A 20337-nucleotide genomic window follows, 5' to 3' on the forward strand; every position below is an offset into this window, starting at 1 on the left:
CGTTTGTTTGTGTGCCATATAAGGACATTGAGGCCTTATATGGAAACGTAAACAAATCGTAGTAAAAATCTGGCGCGATTTGAGTCAGAAATTCTGCGAATTAAAAGTAAAAACGGTTTATCGGCAACTTTGAAATTCCACCAAGAAGTCATTATTCGCCACTTGATTGATAATAGCATAGCGTAGAATATCTAGATATGGTCTGGCAAGCCTTACGTAGAAAAGGGGTGACGGCGAGAGTCTTGCGTTATCTGTCATGGCGGACACGGTGAGGTTAGTGTAACCATGCCAATTTATTTTATCGTGTAAGGGCTTAAAAAATTAAAAATAAGCCAAACTTCTTTCACAACATGATTATACTTATGTAGTAGATTTCTATACTTTTGTTTTTCTGACTTTAGTGATGATTTTTTGTGGACTCCATTACATGATATGGGATCAGTTCGTAGCCTCAACCACAACAAATCAAGCTGAGGCTACGACATCGTAGCTACACGTTGTAAAGCTCTTCAATTTCGGAGGTAAGTAAATCTTGCTTGTAGTTCGCAAACCCCATAAGGACATAGAACACAATTAATTTTACTATGTGTTCTTTACATTTGTTTCTCAATACTGACCTTTCCACTGTGTGACAATCAATATAAATCATATGTTAATCTAAAATACCTTCAAAAATGACTTCACGGTGAAGTTCTTGTCAAAGGTTAACCTGCAGTTTTTGGAGAGGCTGGACTGTCAACAGAGCAGCGTGTAAACAGAACACGGATTTAACTTCCGGATCATCACCAATGCCTTAATACTCACTGTCGCCAAAATACACATGGAAAACCACACCCTGAACTCATATTCTCAAAAATAAACAATTACTTTTAAATCCCTACAAAAAATGCATAAATATAATTTTCTATCATCAACAAAATGAGAGAGGAAAAAATGTTCTAAAAATAGACTAGAACTACATTCCATAATGCGGAAATAGAAATGATCGGTTAAAACAAAAATAAAAACAACAACGGAAAAAAAAATGGAACTAGTAAAATTTAGATTTCGAGAAACAGACAAACAGATAAATGCTATGTAACAATCTTACCGGCAAGGGAAAAAATAAGAAAAAATTAGCTAAAGTATTGTTATGTATGTCAATGAGTCTATCGTGGAAAAGTAGTGGACGGCATAACCATTTCCTTCTACAGATTTCTGAGAAACAAGAGGCTAAATCGTATTTGGGTCACATGGTGTCGATGGTAATGAGGACATTTAAGTGGAATAAAGACAATTACTTTGCACCGAACATTTTATTGAATACCGTGGACCTACGATTCTGCATATACTTCTGTCAATATTTCCAACCCAAAATTTATGAAAACAAGATATGCCCAAGCTTGATAAGTATGTTTAAGCAAATCCACACACTTGCCATTCATATACATGAGTAGATCAACTTGGGTGTTCAAAACAGACAGAATGTATTTTTTTTTTAAAACAAAAAATAACAAACATTTCGGTACATAAATTTATTAACGTATTTCAAACAATTGCTAATGACAGTTTAATGTCAATTTTCTGTGAAACATTTGGGACTCTTTTTGAGAATTTGACTGTTGTATCAGGGATATAAGATACTGTAGGATAACAAGAATTTGACTGTTGTAGCAGGGATATAAGATACTGTAGGATAACAAGAATATGACTGTTGTATCAGGGATATATTTCCTTTTCACTCAAGTTTAGTAAACATGTACCATCATCCGTGAAACTGTCAATACACAATGGATGTTCATAGCTCTTTCCAAGAAGAGTTTTCAATTTTTCATTTCTGCGGTCACTCGCGAGCTGTCTGTCCTCAAATTCAATCCCACTGAAGTCCTTCAAACCTAGTCTATGTACGCTTTTCATCCTGCCAATCAAATGCAGATTATTTCCTGACAAAATTTTCCCGCGGTTTCGCAAATAATATTTAAACAGTGCCATTGTGAGCTTATTTAAGGTTCCTTTCCTTCGAGCATCATCAATTTCTTTGCTTAACTCGATTTTGGACGATTCTGAAGTGAGGTCGACAAATCAGGGGAGCTTATCGAAGAGTTACGCAGAGAGTTAACCCAGTTTTGGGAAATTATATATATACATATATTGAATATGGAATTGGTTATATTTTTATAGAAACCATTTTAATACTTAAAGATACATGGTCTGCGCAAAATCCAAAATTTTATTATATGAATTTCTCTCATACATTTGGATGACGCAAAATATGGGAGTGGCAATAATTTGAAGGAAATGTAATTATACAATTGTATGACGTCACGTGAAAATATCTACTCACGGCTGCTTTAAATCACGTCTAGAACTTGCATCTATTTTTATAAAGAGAAATTTAAGAATGTTGTCTTGTTATTAACTTAATTGGTTCCGAGAACAGTAGAATAGAATGCAAACATACAGAATCCTTGTTTAATGATTAATAAATTGAAAAATAAACAAAATAAACAATTAATAAAAATTGAAGTCGTGCAAAAAGTGTGCAAACTAGTCACCGGATGAATGTATAACAATTTATTTCAGTAATGCCTGGATGCATTCTTGTTCAACAAAATCGTTTACATATATAAGGTATAAAACTTGCGAAGCATAACTGTTTGGCTCTATGCAGTGTGAATTTTCCAACCCCCAAAATATGTCATAATAAGACAAGTTTTAGTCTATATTTGTTTGTAAAGAAAAACAAAAAGAAAAATTCTGTATAGTTGCTTCTCTTGTTTCAAGATTTGGGTTGTTTCTTCGAAAGAGTCTCAAGAAAGTACGCCTCCCATGACTTTTTCATTCGCTCACGTATCACGTTATGTTCTGCCCAGTTACCTATAAGAGAGAGAATAGGACAGAGTTGTTTTACAAAATGCGGAGGACTTCACAACAGACGGCATTTAGAGTTAGAAATATAGAAAAGTGAAAAGCTTTTAATGCATAAGTTAGTTTGCAACTTAGTATAAAACGTTCTCTTCATTGTAATCCATTTTTTTAAAAATGTCTAATAGGATCAAGAAAAGTTAAGTTATTAATTTCCCAAAAGTCCCGTAGGTATAACAGCAGCCGTATATTTATAAATAAAAGATTAGTCCAGCAAAGAAATATAAGCCAAAGAATCACATTTGCGGCCGGTAGATAGGGCAATGGATGAAATTATGTTGCCGTTGTTAAATTGTCTTCAAGGTTATCTCATTTTTAACTATCGTTAATCACGCAAACAACCGGCCTGTTTGATCTTGTTTGTTATGTTTTGCCTTATTTTTTACAAAACATGCTAATGTTGTGTAACTCACAAATTCGGTCAAAAAAGAATTGGCAAGACATCCGTTAAAAAGAGGTTGTCACTTTAAAGGTGAGTTCCAAAATGAGGATTTTTAAAAATTGGAATTTATGTGATTTGGAATTTCGTGTAAGGTCAAGGTTTTATCAATTTCATTGTAGACGATATGTTTATTTGTAATTTATCAAGTGTAAACAAGAACTTAATATTGTAGTTAGTACTCCCCTAGTTAGAATTTTCAAAACCCATACCAGATGTGTTGATGAATTTGATGTCTTTACTAATTTAAGAGTTAGAAAATATGGTATCCAACTTAACATGTGCATTCTAGAACTGTTGAACTCAGAGACCGAATTTCCTCTCTCTTTTATTATTGGCTGTTTCTGTCCATTTCCAAGACGGAGCGTGATGTCAATAATTCACCGGGGGGGGGGGGGCAAATTTGCCAGCATTATTTGTGGCATATGTTTTCAAGGGCTTTCTTTCATTTAAGAAGCAAAATATTAAATACGTAGGTAACCTGATCATCCTTGTCACATTCAGACAACTGTTCGTTCAATCTGGCGTCTGCTGCCCATTTAGCATACGTAGTACTTCTGCATTTGATTGTTTACATTGACGTAGTTTCGATATTATGTTGTGCGGATGCATAACAATTTATCCCTTTTCTTTCAAAATGCAGGAATATTAAAATAAAATTAGAACAAAATCAATAAACAGTTAAAGTTTGCTTACCTTTTGATGTATAAAGCAAAAAGAAACCCAATAAAAGTCAAAGTGAGACCACTACACATGTGTGCTATGGTATATACAAGAGATGTTATGTTGCAGGAGAAAAACTTGTATCGGTTGTGGAACATGTTGTGGATGAAAAATTCGTTCAAGGGAAAGTTGTTGGGGGGAAAAACCGTAATTAAAATACCAATCTGAAGTATCTACGCAGCATAATATTGAAACTATTTCAATATAAACAAACGGTTATAAAAATGACATAAATGGAATAACCGACGTTACGTAAGTTGCCAAAATTTGGCCCAAGTCTCTGGGATAAAAAGATTTTAAAATGTCTCAAAACTCTGAAGAATGGCTGAGTAGCTGACTGAAGGGTTAATTAGAAAACGCGTTTTGATTGGACCGATGATTGTCTGAAAGTAAAATTGGATGAACAAACTATATGCGAAGCAATTGACAACAAACGAGTTTTCTCCGCACGCAATATATGTACATCACGCTCTGTACCGGAAATGGACAGTAGTAGTAAAAAATAAATATGATTTTTATGACAGAGGAAACAATGTATATTGTACTCCACTTTTATATCCAAAGCGAGGCAGCAAAAATGTACAGTTACATACAAAGTAATATCCGCTAACTTTCATACACTATATAATTTTTGTCTTCGATATTGTTTCGTAATAACTAATTTTGTATTTAAGTACTTTTGCATGTAATCCAAGGACATCATTCGGGTATGTTACTATGCATTTACCCGAAGTTACGTGTTGAGCTTCTGAACAATTGATTTTGCTAAATTTATTCAATACAAAGAACGAAAAAACAGGTGAATACATGTTTTTAGAACTTGATGACAATTTTCTTCTAATCTCAAATCCACTCTTCTGAATGGTTGTGTTCATCTTTGAAGTCAAGCAAACTGAGAGAATTCCTACTGAGTAATTCACCTCTTCACACAAACAGAATAAGACTTCTGGTCATTTAATTTAAAAATCGACGTTGACGATAACACGTTGGATGAATGACTGATTGAGGCTTAAAAGTAAATCTTGGAAGCATTTTTCAAAATTTTTCATATTCAAGGCGATTTACACTTTCAACCTTTGCCGTTCATTTTTTAAGTTTTATTTGGTTTGTTTGGTTATTTCGAGGAAGTGAGTTTTATATGTAGTTTGATTACTTAGGTTATATTTCTGGCACTAGAAATATAACATTACCAACCATAACAAGTAATTTATCTGCGAGAGTAAAGAACACAAAAGACAACAGACACCGCACGAGTGGTAAACAATATAAAAGAGTGAGAAACAAGCCTTTTTATTTTTTTTATCACCATCTCGTATATGGATAGAAGATTATAAAATTAAAAATTAAAATACTAAGCAAGTAAGAATTAAGTACAAGAAACAAAAGCCCCCGCCTATGATTTTATACTAACATAAATATTGCATAATGTATAAATGGTCCGTGTGTTGAAGGCGTAAAGCTGAGAAATTCAGAGCGAAAGGTCTGTTGTTCAAAACTTGGTATTTACGGAGGGAGAAATTACGAGCCATAAAAACTTGTCAGAAAATTTCGGAAATACATAAGGCTAAATCTGAAGACGCGTCTGTTAACTCCGGAAATACATCAGTACGTGAGATATTTCCGGAATATATCAGTAAGCCTAAATCATTAGACGTGGCAGAAGAATCTGGGAAAACACAAGTGAGTTTCAATCACAAGATGCGCAAGATAAGTCACCAAACCGTTAAATTACGTACTTATAAAGCAATGATGTTCTAATCTTCTAATTCTATCAAACAAGAGTTTTACACTCTATCCGTGTTTTTAAATTCCCTACATTTAGGTTTAATTCGGTTTTAACTCTGTAAAATTGTATCGCCTAATGCGAGACTTTTATCTATTCCAGTTTAAAACTCACCTGTTTCTGTTGTGAACTTTCGTTGGAAACGAAAGAATTTATTTTCCTCATCGGTTTCTTCCTTTTGTCTTTGTGTCAATATTAATTCGTTGACGATATTAAGCATACGCATTTGTACATGTTTTGAGTTTTAATCTCGGCATGAAACTTCATGCAAAATTTTGCGACTGTAACATGTATCATCCCCTGTATCGTAACACTCAGTTCTGTGAAAATCGGAAGTTGTTTTCAAAGATTTTTACCATGATTTCATTAATATTTATTTTGATTTTGACGTACTTTGTCTTGTAGGGTATCAATGTAAAATCATTCTTTTTTCTGTAAATATAACAAAGTATTAGTTTTAGCAAGTTTCTTGTTTTTCAAGTTCGAATTTTCTGAGAAATCATTGTGCAGCCTCTTCTTAATCTCAAGGTCCACCTCGTCCAAGGTGGACTTTGCAGAGCAAGACAACGAGCAATAATTTTGTGACATCTTTACTACGATCCTAACGCCAACGCAAAAATCAGTTTTGGAAACAAGAGAAACGGAACAAACAGCAAATACAATTCTCTGAATTTAAAAAATGGTTGACTGAACAACCGTATTTTCACATTACACACGCAAGCGAGAAAATAATTTTTCCTACAAAAGAATTTATGCTAGTCGCGTTGATTACCGTTGGAAAGCAGTCATTTTTGAGACACAACGATATGAAGAAAGACCCCCCTCGACCTTAAGTCCGCTGCTGTCATTAATATATCGCGTCCAACGTCAGACATTTAAAATGAAATAGAAACATCTAGAGAATATGTTCTGTTTGATAAAATGTCATTCAGTGATATTAAAAAGTCTATATGACCATCGTCTGCATCGCGTCACATTTTTAACTCCTGGTATGTTTCTTCAATTCTTTCAAACGCATCAAAACAATCAGATTTATGTGAAATGTTGTATATGGTTGATTTTAAAACAGCTACTTCATTTACTGAGTAACCATTCGTTGTTTTATACCTAACTTTTCCCCACAAATGCAATGCTGATTCTTATTTTCATTCTCGATTCTTTGTAGATTGACAGAACGTCTGACTTGGAAACCAAGAGTCGCGGGTTTGATAAATTTTCTATATCAGCCTTGGTCACCTGCCCAGTGTATCCGTGGGAAAGACGCGTAGCTCCCATTTCCGCTCCATGATATAGTCAACACTGTTTCGAAAGTGCCGTATAACTAACAAAACAATTATAATGTACTGTTTTAACCATCTTGCTATCGGTGCTGATGTTGCTTCGTCCCATGTTATCATCATGTGTAATATGTACATCTGCGTCAAATATATCGTTTTTTATTTTTGGATGACTTCAAATTCACACTTTTATTACCACTCTTAAATGCTATTTTTCCAATGGACGCATTTTTGTCCCTTTCAAACTTGTAAACAACAAAGCATTATTTCCTGATACTAATATTGTTGCTTTCATGTAAAACTCATGTATTATTTCTGACACCACTCTGAAAACTAATGAATTAAATACAAGGTAGGTCTGTGTTATTATTTATGTTGTGTAAGATGTAACTAATACCACATCATCGTTTGTGTTCATATATGCCATCGTTATGTGAGCACAAGTCTGAATAGTCGAACACTTCTGAATCTGTCTTACACGCCTTACGGATCAAACTTACCAACGTATCTTGTGCTTCATACGTATTGGTTTATTTCAACGTTTTATCTCACAAGCTGTTTTCTTTATATCTATCAAATATTTTTCACCACTACCGATGTTTGAAGCACAGATTTTAATTTCAATGAGTTCCGCCTATACCATGCGATCCGTATATGCTATGCAACCTCTATTTGCCTGTGAAATCTTAGCAGACATTATTACTTGCACTTCAATCTTAACTGGTCTGCTAAAAAAAAAAATCAATCTTTTATTGTTCTCTTATGCATATACGAGATGGTGATTTAGAATGGCCAGATCTCTCATTACTATCTGCAAGAAAATAATAGAGGTAAGGAAAGGAACTAAACACAACCGGACGGAACATATGGTGATCGAAGATATGGAATGAAAAGGTTTTGCTTTGTATATGAAAAAAGACGTTACGTTATGAATAGGTAATAAACTTGTCCGCAAAGACTTTGTACATGTGAGAATGTATAAGTCTGAGCCAAACCATATACTTAATACAAAGGAACCTATGTTACACAACTCCCGTTAGGTCCCAGTCTTATATGGAAATGTTAGTGCGTATTGAATCAATATGCGTCTGCCCAATAATTAGTTAAGAGATACCTAAGTCTCCGTTTGCTATAGGGATTTTGTTAATGCTATAACGTTGTAAGTAGCATATAGTATACGTCAACTGGTACAAGTTTGTAGACAATTTTGATGATCAGTGTTCAAGATCAAACGGAAAAAAATGTGTAGCAGAGGTTTATACTTACTGAGCTCATCCCGTCTGTAGCGGTACTTATCTGGATTGGGGTGTCGGAAGAGATGAACCTGGTCGTTGAAGGTCTTCTTGGTTGTGCTGATTCTGTGGTCAGTCGTGTAGCCAGCAAACATATTTTGCCTCATAGAATTACCCAGCATCTCATAGTCCTTGTTGAGTTCACTGGAAAATTTCTGCATCTCAGCTTCCTTACTCAAATTCCTATGCATGCCCTGTGCTACTTTCCTCTCCTGTTGCATATTAAGCGACTGTACTACCCTGTTCTTATCCGACAACAGACTGTCTACGACTTTAGTGCCATATGTATGTCGAATATTCGGCGGAAGATCCACAAGTTGCTCCCCTGAAGTTGGTGCACGAGCGCTTTGACTAACCCTTTGGACATCCCTCTCTCTTTTTGGCAATACTGTAGACTGTGAAGCATTCCGGATATCACCTGGTCCAAATCCAAGATTACGATTTTGAATATCTGTCCTTTCTCTTCTCATAAAATCCATCCCAGGTCTCAACAGATCTCCTATTAGACTATAATTGTGAACAGGGGGCTTGTTCCCGTATTTATCTCTATTGTAACTTTGCCTTTCGTTCAAACCAACTCTATTTATCTCTTTCGAATGAGCAATGTCATTCAGGGTAAACTTTTGGTATGGCTTGCCGTCTGATGCTTTAGAGGAGTAATCGTAATCGTTTTGAGCAGCCAACGCCAATCTTTTGTTAAACAATAGTGCCTCTTTCTCCTTGCTTTTTAAAATATTTTGTATTTCTTTTGCGGTTTCCTTTTGCTGCTGGACTTGTCTCTTCGACTGTTCCAAAAGTTTAGTTCCTGGGGGGAAAAAAGTGAAATTTTGGCATTGTCTCAAAGTTAAGTTACATAAAGTGTGTCATGTCGTCAAATCCTCACAACACATTGTTCGCATATACAGTTAGTGAAAATTGTCTTCCACTGTATATGACATGAGGACGCTATGACAATAGTGTAAATATCCTTCTGTGTCATATTATAGTGATTGTCTACATCAGTGTTCGCGCAATGGTGACTCAAATTTTAATCCTGCCACGAAAGTGAAGATCCTTTAACGAACGCCTAATTTTCACAATATCACCATGGATATTGATTGGATTAGTAAACAGAACATAGTCTGTGCAAATGATGAGTTCACACCAGCTACAAGAAGAATCCCCACAAGTTGCAAAGCCTTTTCAATACTGGCTAACCTTATTTCCAAGGCTAACTTCTACAAGGCTTCTTAAATACTGACCGACGATTTTTCAACTGCTAACTTCTACAAGGCCTCTTAAATACTGACAGCCCTTTTTTCCACGGCTAACTTCTACAAGGCTGATCATCCGAAGATAATACTGCATATATAGGATCAAACATTTTGCCAGTTGGAGGACGTTTAGTCTTAGGGCTCAACGTCTTTCTAGAATGCCAAGTCAAATGTTTGTACACTTCAAACCGTGTGTGGTCGTTTTTCTGACAAGTCCATTATCAAGCACATAAATTACATACCAAATACTTACACAAAGAAGTTTTAAGACGAAACATAAATAAATAAACCTGTAGTCAAGCAGTACGTTCAATTTTTATATATGAGTATTAACGGTATAACAATATGATATGCGTTAGCGCCAAGCTAGGGAAAACCTGGTTGATCATGACAACGATTGATGACATTCTTTGGGTAGGAAATATAAATACTGTACAATACCGTCAGCTGTCAAAAACAAATGATAATATGCCTGATCCCTTCTATACCCTTCAAAGAATATGTGTAATCGATACTGTATGCGGAAGGTGTACGTGGTTATTAAGGTTTACTTGGACGTGCCACAAAGAATTGTTCAACTCTCCGAAACTAATAATTAATGACTAATAACGTAGTTCTTGATTTATACACGGGTGAGTTGTGATGACGCTGAAGCAGAAAAATTAAGCTCCATCCAAGACAGAGGTTAGAATTGGGAGATTGTGTATGGAAAGAGAATTAGACAACATTTTGAAATGTTCCAAACCCTAGGACTTATTAAATTTAGTTATGTAAGCTCTTACCTTGAATGTTCTGATCATATTAAATGAGCTTGGTTTGCCCTCGAAACATCAATTTCTCATTTGGTACCGATTGTATTCGTACAAATTAAGAAATAATGCGTTTTAACCAATTAGATAAAGTTTGGAATAACCCCACTCCTAGCTCCAAATATATCACTGGTCAGTGTATCCATTTGTACCAATAGGTATCCATTATTATATAATTTTTAAGTACACATGTTAGCAAATAATAATAATAATAATAATAATAATAATAATAATAATAATAAATAAATAAATAAATGAGAAAATAAATAAATAAATATAAAAAATTCCGTCATTTCCATATTAACACAAATAAAATACCGTAAATATAGCCACAAAAAAAAAATAGCAATCAACAGTGCAGCCCCTGTCTCGAGGTTAACAAAACACACTTACCCCATGTCGACTGTCAAAAGCGTTTCACAAATAACCACTCCATAAATGCAGAGATAAAAGACATATTGAATATCGTATTACATATGCACATATAAAATTCTTACTTGCTAAATTTATAAGCTGTTAAACTTATACAAATGTGAAAAGATATACATGTATGCAAAAAACAAAAACAATATCTGTTCTCGTGCCCTGTTCCTATATTCTTACCTAGACTGTAGCAGATTAGCTGGTGTAATATACATATCTATTCGAACTAATCCGTGCTTCGTAGCAGTCTTACATTACACACACAATTGGAGTATGAAACATAAAGCCAACATGGTGGAATAATTCCATTCGATTATGAGTGTAATGAAAAGAGACGTAGTTAATAAATGGGATTTACAAAGCGTTCATTCATTGTTCAGGGATTATGTTCAAATACTGAACGAGTATTATTATTATTATTATTATAGATCAAAAGTGGGCAGATAAGTCCGTTTGACATTTGGGCCCCGTATCAAGATTACTATATCACTTTGTTCATCTGTCCGTCCTATCAACGTTCTGTAACCAGCAGAGCTGGGCAACCCTTTGATAAAATTTTGATGTTTCTTGATACGTAAGCTGTCTTTTTTAATAAATGTGTGCCTTTAGGAGTTTAATTCTTCCAATTCCATTTTTGACAGCAATTGTTCTTTTTCAATCAATATTGAAAAGCTAAGGAATGTTTCAACCCCTATTCTAATGTAATTTGGTGTGAACACTGTCTTCTTGATACTGAGGAGCCATTTTTTGGACTGATGGTGGTTGTTTCTAAATTTTTATACGGAGGAACGGACTTGGATGATTTTTATCAGCATAGCTCAGGAAACCTTCAACATACAGTGCAATTTGCATGAACACCCAAATATAGGTAGATATGCTTTTGACAGACTTCAACTCTTCTACTCAATGTTCCACTCTGAGTTATGGGCCTTGTCAATCAATTTTTAGATGTTGAACATTGGAAGGTGGCTAAAACCCAACAACAGCACTGGAATGTTTCAACATATTGATACCGTCTGTTTATGGCGCATATCTTTATGCGCTTATTAAGGTATTTGTCCATTTCACCTCATCTTGAAAAGAATTATTGAACTGTCATTCGTTTAAATGCGTGGCATATTGTAACTTTGTCACTTATTTAAATTATATTTTTTTTATCCCTATACACTCCTAAGGCGTTTTAAGTTAATGCTAATTATAATAAACGCGTTTTTATACTCAAATGTACTATAAAAAAGCATACAAGCAACAGGTGAGCGGTCAATTCAAATAACGTTAAATGGTCAAAAGCATTAAAACAATACATACATATGAGATAATACAGAAAAATCAAGATCATTGCTCTCAGAATTCAGCACTTTGTTGCAATTAACAAACGCATTTGAAATCAAATGTTATAGTCGTAATTACTTAATTAATTAATTATATGTCAAAAGATGTGCTAGAACTGTTAAGCGTATCTGGTTCATGGCACAAAACCGTCCGGTTTAATTCAGTAACCAGGTAGGCACCAATTTCAGTGTCTAATTAAACACGGATGAAGTAAGCTCTAAACGTAGGGGCATTTCTAACCATGCCTCGAATCTTGAAATGAATCCCTGAGTCTCTCTAATTCTTCTGGATTTTTAAAACTTCAACGGAAGATTTCAGCGTCAAAGTAATTGGTCTCTACCTCTCTGTCATGTTAAGTATCACATACACCGTGAAATACCCATAAACTGCTCGTCGCTACTTACGGGGAAAACGGCAATTTTCACACAATATGACATAATTTCATAAAATTGCAAATGTGAGTTTACATTTTTAAATAGTTCAAAATGTCAATAAATCATTCCTAATATTCTATAAGTGGGCTATTATTGAATATTTTAAGTTGTAAAAATAGTTCCAGGCTGGGTGTACAATATGGAAATTTTAGGTGTGTGATACGGATGCACAGATTAAACATCTGTATCGAACACCAGATTAGCCATGTAAGATAAGATGGGTAGGTAACAAATTGTATGTGAGTTTCAAACATAATTACAATTACTTTACCCACCAACATCCGCCCCAATAAACTACATTTTAAGAAGATTACTGGCTAGTATTGCATTGTTAAATTTGCCAGCCCGCTGGGAAGCTGACGGCTTCAGATCAGTTTTCAAAGCGACTGCTGACTTGAAGATGGCTCGAAAACTTGTTCGGTTGACGCAGTTGGACCCAAAGCAAAAATATCCTCACCCAGCAACGCCACTGAACGAAAACAAAGTCAAGAAGGTGGAGTGAGAAAGCCATATGGCGGCTTTTGTGGCATCATCCAATGGGAAACGATTAAAAAGGCCCAAGATAGAGCAATAGTCCTGATCTCAGGGACCTTGACTTTAACGAAAGAGAGATCGCTCTCAGTGAAAACTGATAAGTTCTTTTATAGTTCGAACAATCCACTTTGAGATGGTGTCATGCTGAGTCATCAGAAGCACGTCTTAAAGGGTGTCAAATCGAACAGTAAAGCTCTAACTGGGTAAATGAGTCTAACTTGAGCATCCCCAGCACATATACGACGAGATCTACCTAAGGCAGTTGATTCTTGGGCAGAAAATTGGCAAAGAAAGAAAACCGAACCATAGTAGTTACCATGGAAACGTAAAAAAGTATTTTTTCTACTTAAAAAAATCATAATTTTTGCTCCTCCTTGCCGATACTACATAGAGGAGACAAATTCTTTCTAAGATTCTTGAAGGAAGCTTTACACGAAGGTTCATGAGTAAGGTTAAGATAGCGACCAACGAACACACAAAAGATTCCACCTAGGAATAAACGATCGAGAGACTGGTATATGGACCTGTTCAGTTCTAAAAGAAGTGGGTCAAACCAAATAGTGGAGTCCATATAGAATTTAAGAGTCAAAAAGAACTGTTCTATTGCCCGTAACGGTTGATACTGGGCAATGTTTTCTACCAAGTGATAAAGAAAATCTGCAATTGCAGTAAAAGGGGGACCGACAGGATCAATGCATTTCCTACTGCACTAATTATAAAAAATGTCTCCATTTGGTATCGTAAACTTCGGCGATCTATCGCATTCTAGCCTGAGCGATGAATTTGGCAACCTTGATCGAAACTAAACTGCTCATTGCGAATAGATCGCTCGGTATGAGTCTTGAAGGTGGAGGATTTGAGGAGTGCTGAACACGAGGAACAATCTGTTCAGCGGCAGCAGATCCCTCTTTAGCGGTAATTCCCTGAGATCTTCGACCAACAGGTCGAGGGGTTCGATGAACCACAATTTCTAAATCTGCAGAAGAGGTATCTTGATGGGCCGTGACTTAGAAATATTGATTCTATAAAGAACCTGCTGGATTATTCTGCAAGGTTAGAACGAGTACCTCTGTACAGTCAGTCCCACTTCAGAATGACGAGAAATAAAGTGAAATAATGTTGTTCTGAGATGCTAGTTGAGATGAGTATAGCAAAATGACAGTCCTTGAAAGAACAAAACAGCCTCGGAAGCGAAGCCAGAATCCCTTCCTTACTGTGGAAAAAACCACGCATGGTCCAATAAGTCAAGTCTCTAAACAAAGGCATAATCTGGCGCCTGTTTGGATCTTGGGAAGAGGACGATTTGTAGGATGGTGTGTGACTCGTAGGGAGTAAATGTCTCCCTCATTAAAGAAGGGAATGGGTTCGTAAACTTTCTTCCGGACTCCACCAGCCAATTCGACGTCAGAATAACGGGCTAAGATGTGGTTTAACCTGGGAGTTAGTTTGATTTTGTTTCCGTTTAAACCGCTTAGATAGAGATGCCATGAACGTTCCAGAATAGGAACGTTTCTCCACCAGTTTAAGTGGACCAGTGACCGGTGATCATGAACACTTAAAAGCATGAGAGGTCACTGTGATGATAAGTCCCCTAATCCCCCAATTTTAAGTAAAAGGGGTCATCTCTTTTATGAGTCAAAAATCTGTAGTAAACACTCAGCCGCATAAATAATCGTTGTATTAGGTGTAAAAGTTTAACTGCTGGTAAACCTTGTTTTCTCGATCTCCTAAAACTGAAAAATGTTGCCTGTTTTCGCTTCTTTGTGTGCAGTTTTCAGAAAAAGTACACAATAGATAGAAGTTATCCCTAGATAACTAAATCCAATTTATACTATCAGCGGTTGATCACATTATGTGATAGATTTACAAATAAAGACTTGGTTTTAATTGGATAAACAATCAAATTCCTAGTCTTGACATACAAAAAAACGACATTCAAAGCTGTCTGCAATTGGTCTATAGCAGTAATATCAGTATACAAAAGCAAATACTAGACAAAATATACAACATCAGTAATGTCCAGTGTATCATGGCAACTGAACCATCCACCGTATACCTGAAAATGAAACTTTGTCAAGCTACTCATGAAAAGTCAAACAAACTGTCTGTCCTTATATATATATATATATATATATATATATATATATATATATATATATATATATATATATATATCCGAGCTAAATCTTGCATAAAAATATAAAGATAAATGGTAACACCTCTCCATTAAATTATACTGGAGTACGCCAGGAGTAAACTTTCATCCTGGGCGTACACGAGGATTACTTGATATAGAGGTCTTATCTGTTATATTTATGCAAGAATCATCAAGGTTATATATATATATATATATATATATATATATATATATATATATATATATATATATATATATATATATATATATATATATGTGTGTGTATGTGTATGTATATATACATACATATACAGATATATATATATATATATATATATATATATATATATATATATATATATAAAGAATAAGCACTTTTCCTTCATTAGTTCCTCAACAATGTGTTTGTCAATGCTAGCCTATCGATTGAATCACAATCCTTTTTTATGCACAATACAGATTATTTTTCCTACAGCGATGGAAATCAACTGAACCTGTTAAATTAAAAGATATCGTCAATTGCACAGTCATTTTAATCAGTTTGTTCTTCACCAAGTAAACAATACTGTTCTAAACATGTATTGAACTATTACTTAGAACTGAAGTATAGAGCCCTTCCAAACATTAGGATGGTAAAATACCTGTACTTAACAGGATTGTATATATCACTTTCCTGTATTAAAAAAGACAAGAAAATACCAAAAAACATGAAACCGAACAGTCCGCGTATTAAGTCCAAAGCAGACTTATTTTTTGTTTTATGTGTTATGAAAAAATGCGCTTGAATCGATGTTTGATACAATACTGAAGTGAAAAGCATTGGATCGAGACAGATGTAGGAAAGCAATCCCTTTCAAATAAAAGAGTAGGCCAAAGCCGATGAGTCAGAGCAACGGCAACATCAGTAGGATAAGTACCAAGATGAAGGATAAGTACCAAGATGAAGGAGAAGATGATGGAGGTAGAGACCGGAGGCCAAAATAAAAATGGAGATTGAAAGAGGAGCTCGATGAAGAAGAGAACTGGAGACAGAGTAGGAGAACAACGAATGGCCGGGCTATGAGGAAGACAAGGAGATAGTATAAGGAGATAGTATAAGAGTCGAGGGCATCAAGAATCAGAAGAGTGGAGAAAGGGAGGATGAAAAATGCGATTAGTAGAAGCAGCTTTGTGTTCTCTAACCTGGCAATGCTGCCTTAAACTCTTCAGGTAGATAGAACCGGTCCCCCCTCCTCCGGGGTTGTGGAGACTGTTTGTAATACTGTATGTCGAGGTCTTTCCATTGGTCCTCCTCCTGCTTCTCCAGAGATGTACCAAAAAGGGAATGTTTAGGGTGGGCCTCGGTTCGCCTTACCCTATAAAAATCGTTGTCTAGCTTACTTATTTCAGGTTCCGCTGCCACATCCACCGCCATATTGTATTAAAATATACAATTATAATTTTGGGGAGCCGTATCTGTAAAGAGAAGCAACATTAAGTTCTTGATACTTAACTTGATAGACTATTTTCAGTTCAATTCTTATAAGGAATAAAGACAAATGCTTATTTGTTCAGTAAGTAAATCGCACCCGGCAATTTAGAAACACGGGTGGGGTGGGGTAGGGTGGGGTGGGGTGGGGTGGGAAGTTCTTTCTTTCTTATTGAATATTTTCAAATAATAAATCGTCATTTCCAAGCATGAATAAGAATTATATAAGAGAATATATTGATTAGTTGCATGTTTTACACATGTATTTAGCTGTTTCAGAAGAAGCTTTTCAACATGCCTAGGTCATTATGAAAGGAATTTAATACTATTTAGCCGTATTGTTCGAATCACGAGGAAAGAAGTTTAAGACTTAGTAACATATCGGTATTTATTCCAGACAACGATGAAATTAATTATAGTTGCCACTTAAACTTAATTTATGTTATATTACGTTTTCCACAATACTTTTCGGTTCTTAGCAGACAAGATAAAATGAAATTCTAACTTACCAGGGATGGACGAAGGACGTAAATAAATACAGTATGTGCTCAAGTACCTTGTTCATAATAGAACTGAATGTCATTTGTATAGGACTTTTCTGCATGAAAATCGACAGTTGACAACTAGGGGCATTATAGTTCCAGTACAACCTAAAATCGCGTTCAATATACCTATTGCTAATAATATTTGTGCTTCAGACAACTTTTTTAACTGTCAACGATTTAAATACGTGCGTAATAATTGAATATGTCGGCAGCAAAAGGTCAATTATCAAATGACGAAGTACTGTAAAGGTCATTTTTGTCCCGGTAGGATGTCTTTCTGTTTGCCATGGAAACAAATTGATAATGTTTGCATAATTTTCTTCAGGAAAGTCTGAACTGTTACAACAAAAGTTTTGGGATGGCTGTCTCTGTTAAATGGTAAGCCAGTGCCACAAAAGAAAAGAGTATTTTGACCCAAAGTTGAACGGTCTGAGCTTTATTCTTAGTACACGCTTCGTTAAGACGATGTCAACATATCTCACATATTTAAAGTTTTTTTAAATACTTCTCAATGGAAATATTAAAAGAACAATTAAAATACAGAAAAGTCTAAAAACAAGTTTATATAAACGAAAATAGTTTCTTCTATTCTTGTTTGATGCTAAAGCTGAGAACCAAGAAAGGTCTTTTAATGTTTCTACACACCATGGTCTTTTAATATGATTATATATATCAGGTTGGAATAATGAACAGGCTATCGACTGAAGCGCTTCAGAAAAGATGATTGTAAAATGGATCGCTTTTTAAATAGTCAAAAAGGACCATCCGGTACATTCCATTGAAAAATCTTTCTTAATGATTTCAATTGTGTTTTACGTTATTTTCATTGTCAGATATTTCATGGAAATTTAAATCACAGTCCCTGGCCAACAGATTGTTTAGTATTGTTCGTACAAGTATGTTGAAAACAAATCAACTGGAAACAAATAAAACAACAAACGAAAAAGCACTCACTCAGAAAAACACAAGATAATTCGAAACCATTATACGTTTGGAATCTATGGCCATTTTTGTTTCTCCATCAACTGCTGTATGTTTGAATTTATGTCAGTTCTTGAAGCTTTTATGCAGACATGTTTGTGACTGACATTTTAATTTCACAATTATTTAGCTTACTGATAGTCAGCGTTAAAGCTCAAAAACTAATTACAGTCAAGGTAATTTGTTTTTAAAGAAGATACTTTACAAAAGCCGTGAGGCACTTTATGCCTACAGAGTGTCCATGAATATTCAGTAAACGAAAAGATACAAGACGAGTAATAGCAACAAATGGAGTGGCGATTTTTGTCCCGTATTTCGGCTGTAAGGTCTGCAGATACGACAATAAACGATTATGAAAATAATAGCGTAAGGAGTACCAATAAAACTGCCAGCACATGTAACAAGAGTACCTTGAGGGGCACATTATAAGCATGCCCAGTGTTTTATAGTAATCCATGTAGATAACTGAATCCCAAATATGTTCCATAACAACATAATATAATTAACGGCAAAAGTCTAATGTGGAATGATTAAAAAGCAAGCTAAATATGGCATAATTAAAGTGGTATATAAATATATCATTAACTCAAAATTGATAAATTGCAATTGTTTCATTTGGTATCATTAAACACATCCAATAATGTCAAAACTTTCCAGGAATTTAAAGTCTTCATTGACAGACTACATTAACAGATACAAGACAGTTTAAACTCTTTTGCTATTCATCGAACATTTCAATTAATATGGAAATGGGTTTAAAAGGAACGGATTACTGAAAAAAAGGAAAAGAGAAAAAATGAAAATGCATGTCAAGATTGATGTTAAAACCTTATTTCTACCAGGTATCAAACCGTTTAAAGGCAAAAATTGTACAGTGATATCTTTATACAGATGTGTAATACATTATAGAATTTCTTACATGCAGTTTATTCACGGACTTGCCTTTATGCCGAATAGTTTTTTCCCCTTCAACTATTACATAATTACTAGCATGCCTAACGGTGATCAGTAGTGTTTAATGTTATTCATGCAAAACATTTATTTTTTAAAGAAACTCCAATACTTCTAAAATGCATTAATTTATTATAGATAAAGCAACTGGTTTGTAATTTGTACATTATACTGCTTGTAGCGTAAATACGCATTATTCAGTTGGGCGTTTCAATAACATTTTTATCTTGTGTATGATGTAACAAATACCGGAAACAATACAAAGTTTGTTAATGACAATGACCCTATGAAACATTTTGATTTTTGCTTTAGCTTTTGATCTATAGTAAGAAATCCTCAGCAACATCCTGAATTTATTATAGTGATTTTACCTCTATCTCCCTTTCTTTCAAATCCGTATCCTCAATCACTTGTTTCACATTTAACCAGCTGAAGTATTCATCTACTTTGTTTATTTTGAAGAGTAAACTACTTATTTTTTTGGGGGGGTGGTGGTGTATTTTTGAATTTTCAAATCTATTGACAATAGATTATGTGCTTTCTTAATTGCAATGTCTTCGTCCAATGTGGAAAAATGTTGTTGATAACTGTTGAATCTTTTCTGGTTGTCTTTCTTTAGCAGCTGCTGTAGCAGTTACGGGTTAACGTTTTTTAAATTTATTTATGGAGAATTGAATTTTTCTAATTCATTAAGATGCCTGTTCTTCACATGTGTGTTTAAATTCCACATGTGCGAGGATAATGGGGCATTTTTAGGCATTATCATTTATCTAAGAAAGTAAAATGTAAGTATAGAAAGTTACATAGAGACACTAACTGAATCTCACTGAGAGTACTATCAGTCACAGTCTAGATCTCACTGAAAGTACTATCAGTCACAGCCTAAATCTCACTAAGAGTGCTGTCAGCCACAGTCTAAATCTCACTGAAAGTACTATCAGTCTAAATCTCACTGAAAGTACTATCAGTCAGTCTAAATCTCACTAAAAGTACTATCAGTCAGTCTAAATCTCACTGAAGGTACTATCAGTCACAGTCTAAATCTCACTGAA

At 34.8% G+C, this 20337-nt stretch overlaps 1 protein-coding gene across 2 annotated transcripts in view; it reads right to left on the reverse strand.

Moving 5' to 3' along the window:
• The window catches only part of LOC149802686 (uncharacterized), a 33073-nt gene that overhangs the window by 3487 nt on the left and 9249 nt on the right, over positions 1–20337 (reverse strand). The window contains exons 2-4 of one of the 2 annotated variants that reach the window (XM_089952066.1): positions 16523–16795; positions 8393–9223; positions 1500–2856 (exon numbers count right to left, since the gene is read on the reverse strand). In XM_089952066.1, coding sequence (XP_089808192.1) covers positions 2759–2856; positions 8393–9223; positions 16523–16754 — 1161 coding nt within the window. In that variant the 5' untranslated portion in view covers positions 16755–16795 and the 3' untranslated portion in view covers positions 1500–2758. Of the gene's footprint in view, positions 1–1499; positions 2857–8392; positions 9224–16522; positions 16796–20337 lie in introns of those variants that run through there. The other variant, XM_089952065.1, reaches the window with a different exon arrangement.

The sequence above is a fragment of the Sinohyriopsis cumingii genome, chromosome 3, assembly GCF_028554795.1.
Source record: "Sinohyriopsis cumingii isolate HCF-2022 chromosome 3, ASM2855479v2, whole genome shotgun sequence".
In the NCBI taxonomy this organism is placed as follows: Eukaryota; Metazoa; Mollusca; class Bivalvia; order Unionida; family Unionidae; genus Sinohyriopsis; species Sinohyriopsis cumingii.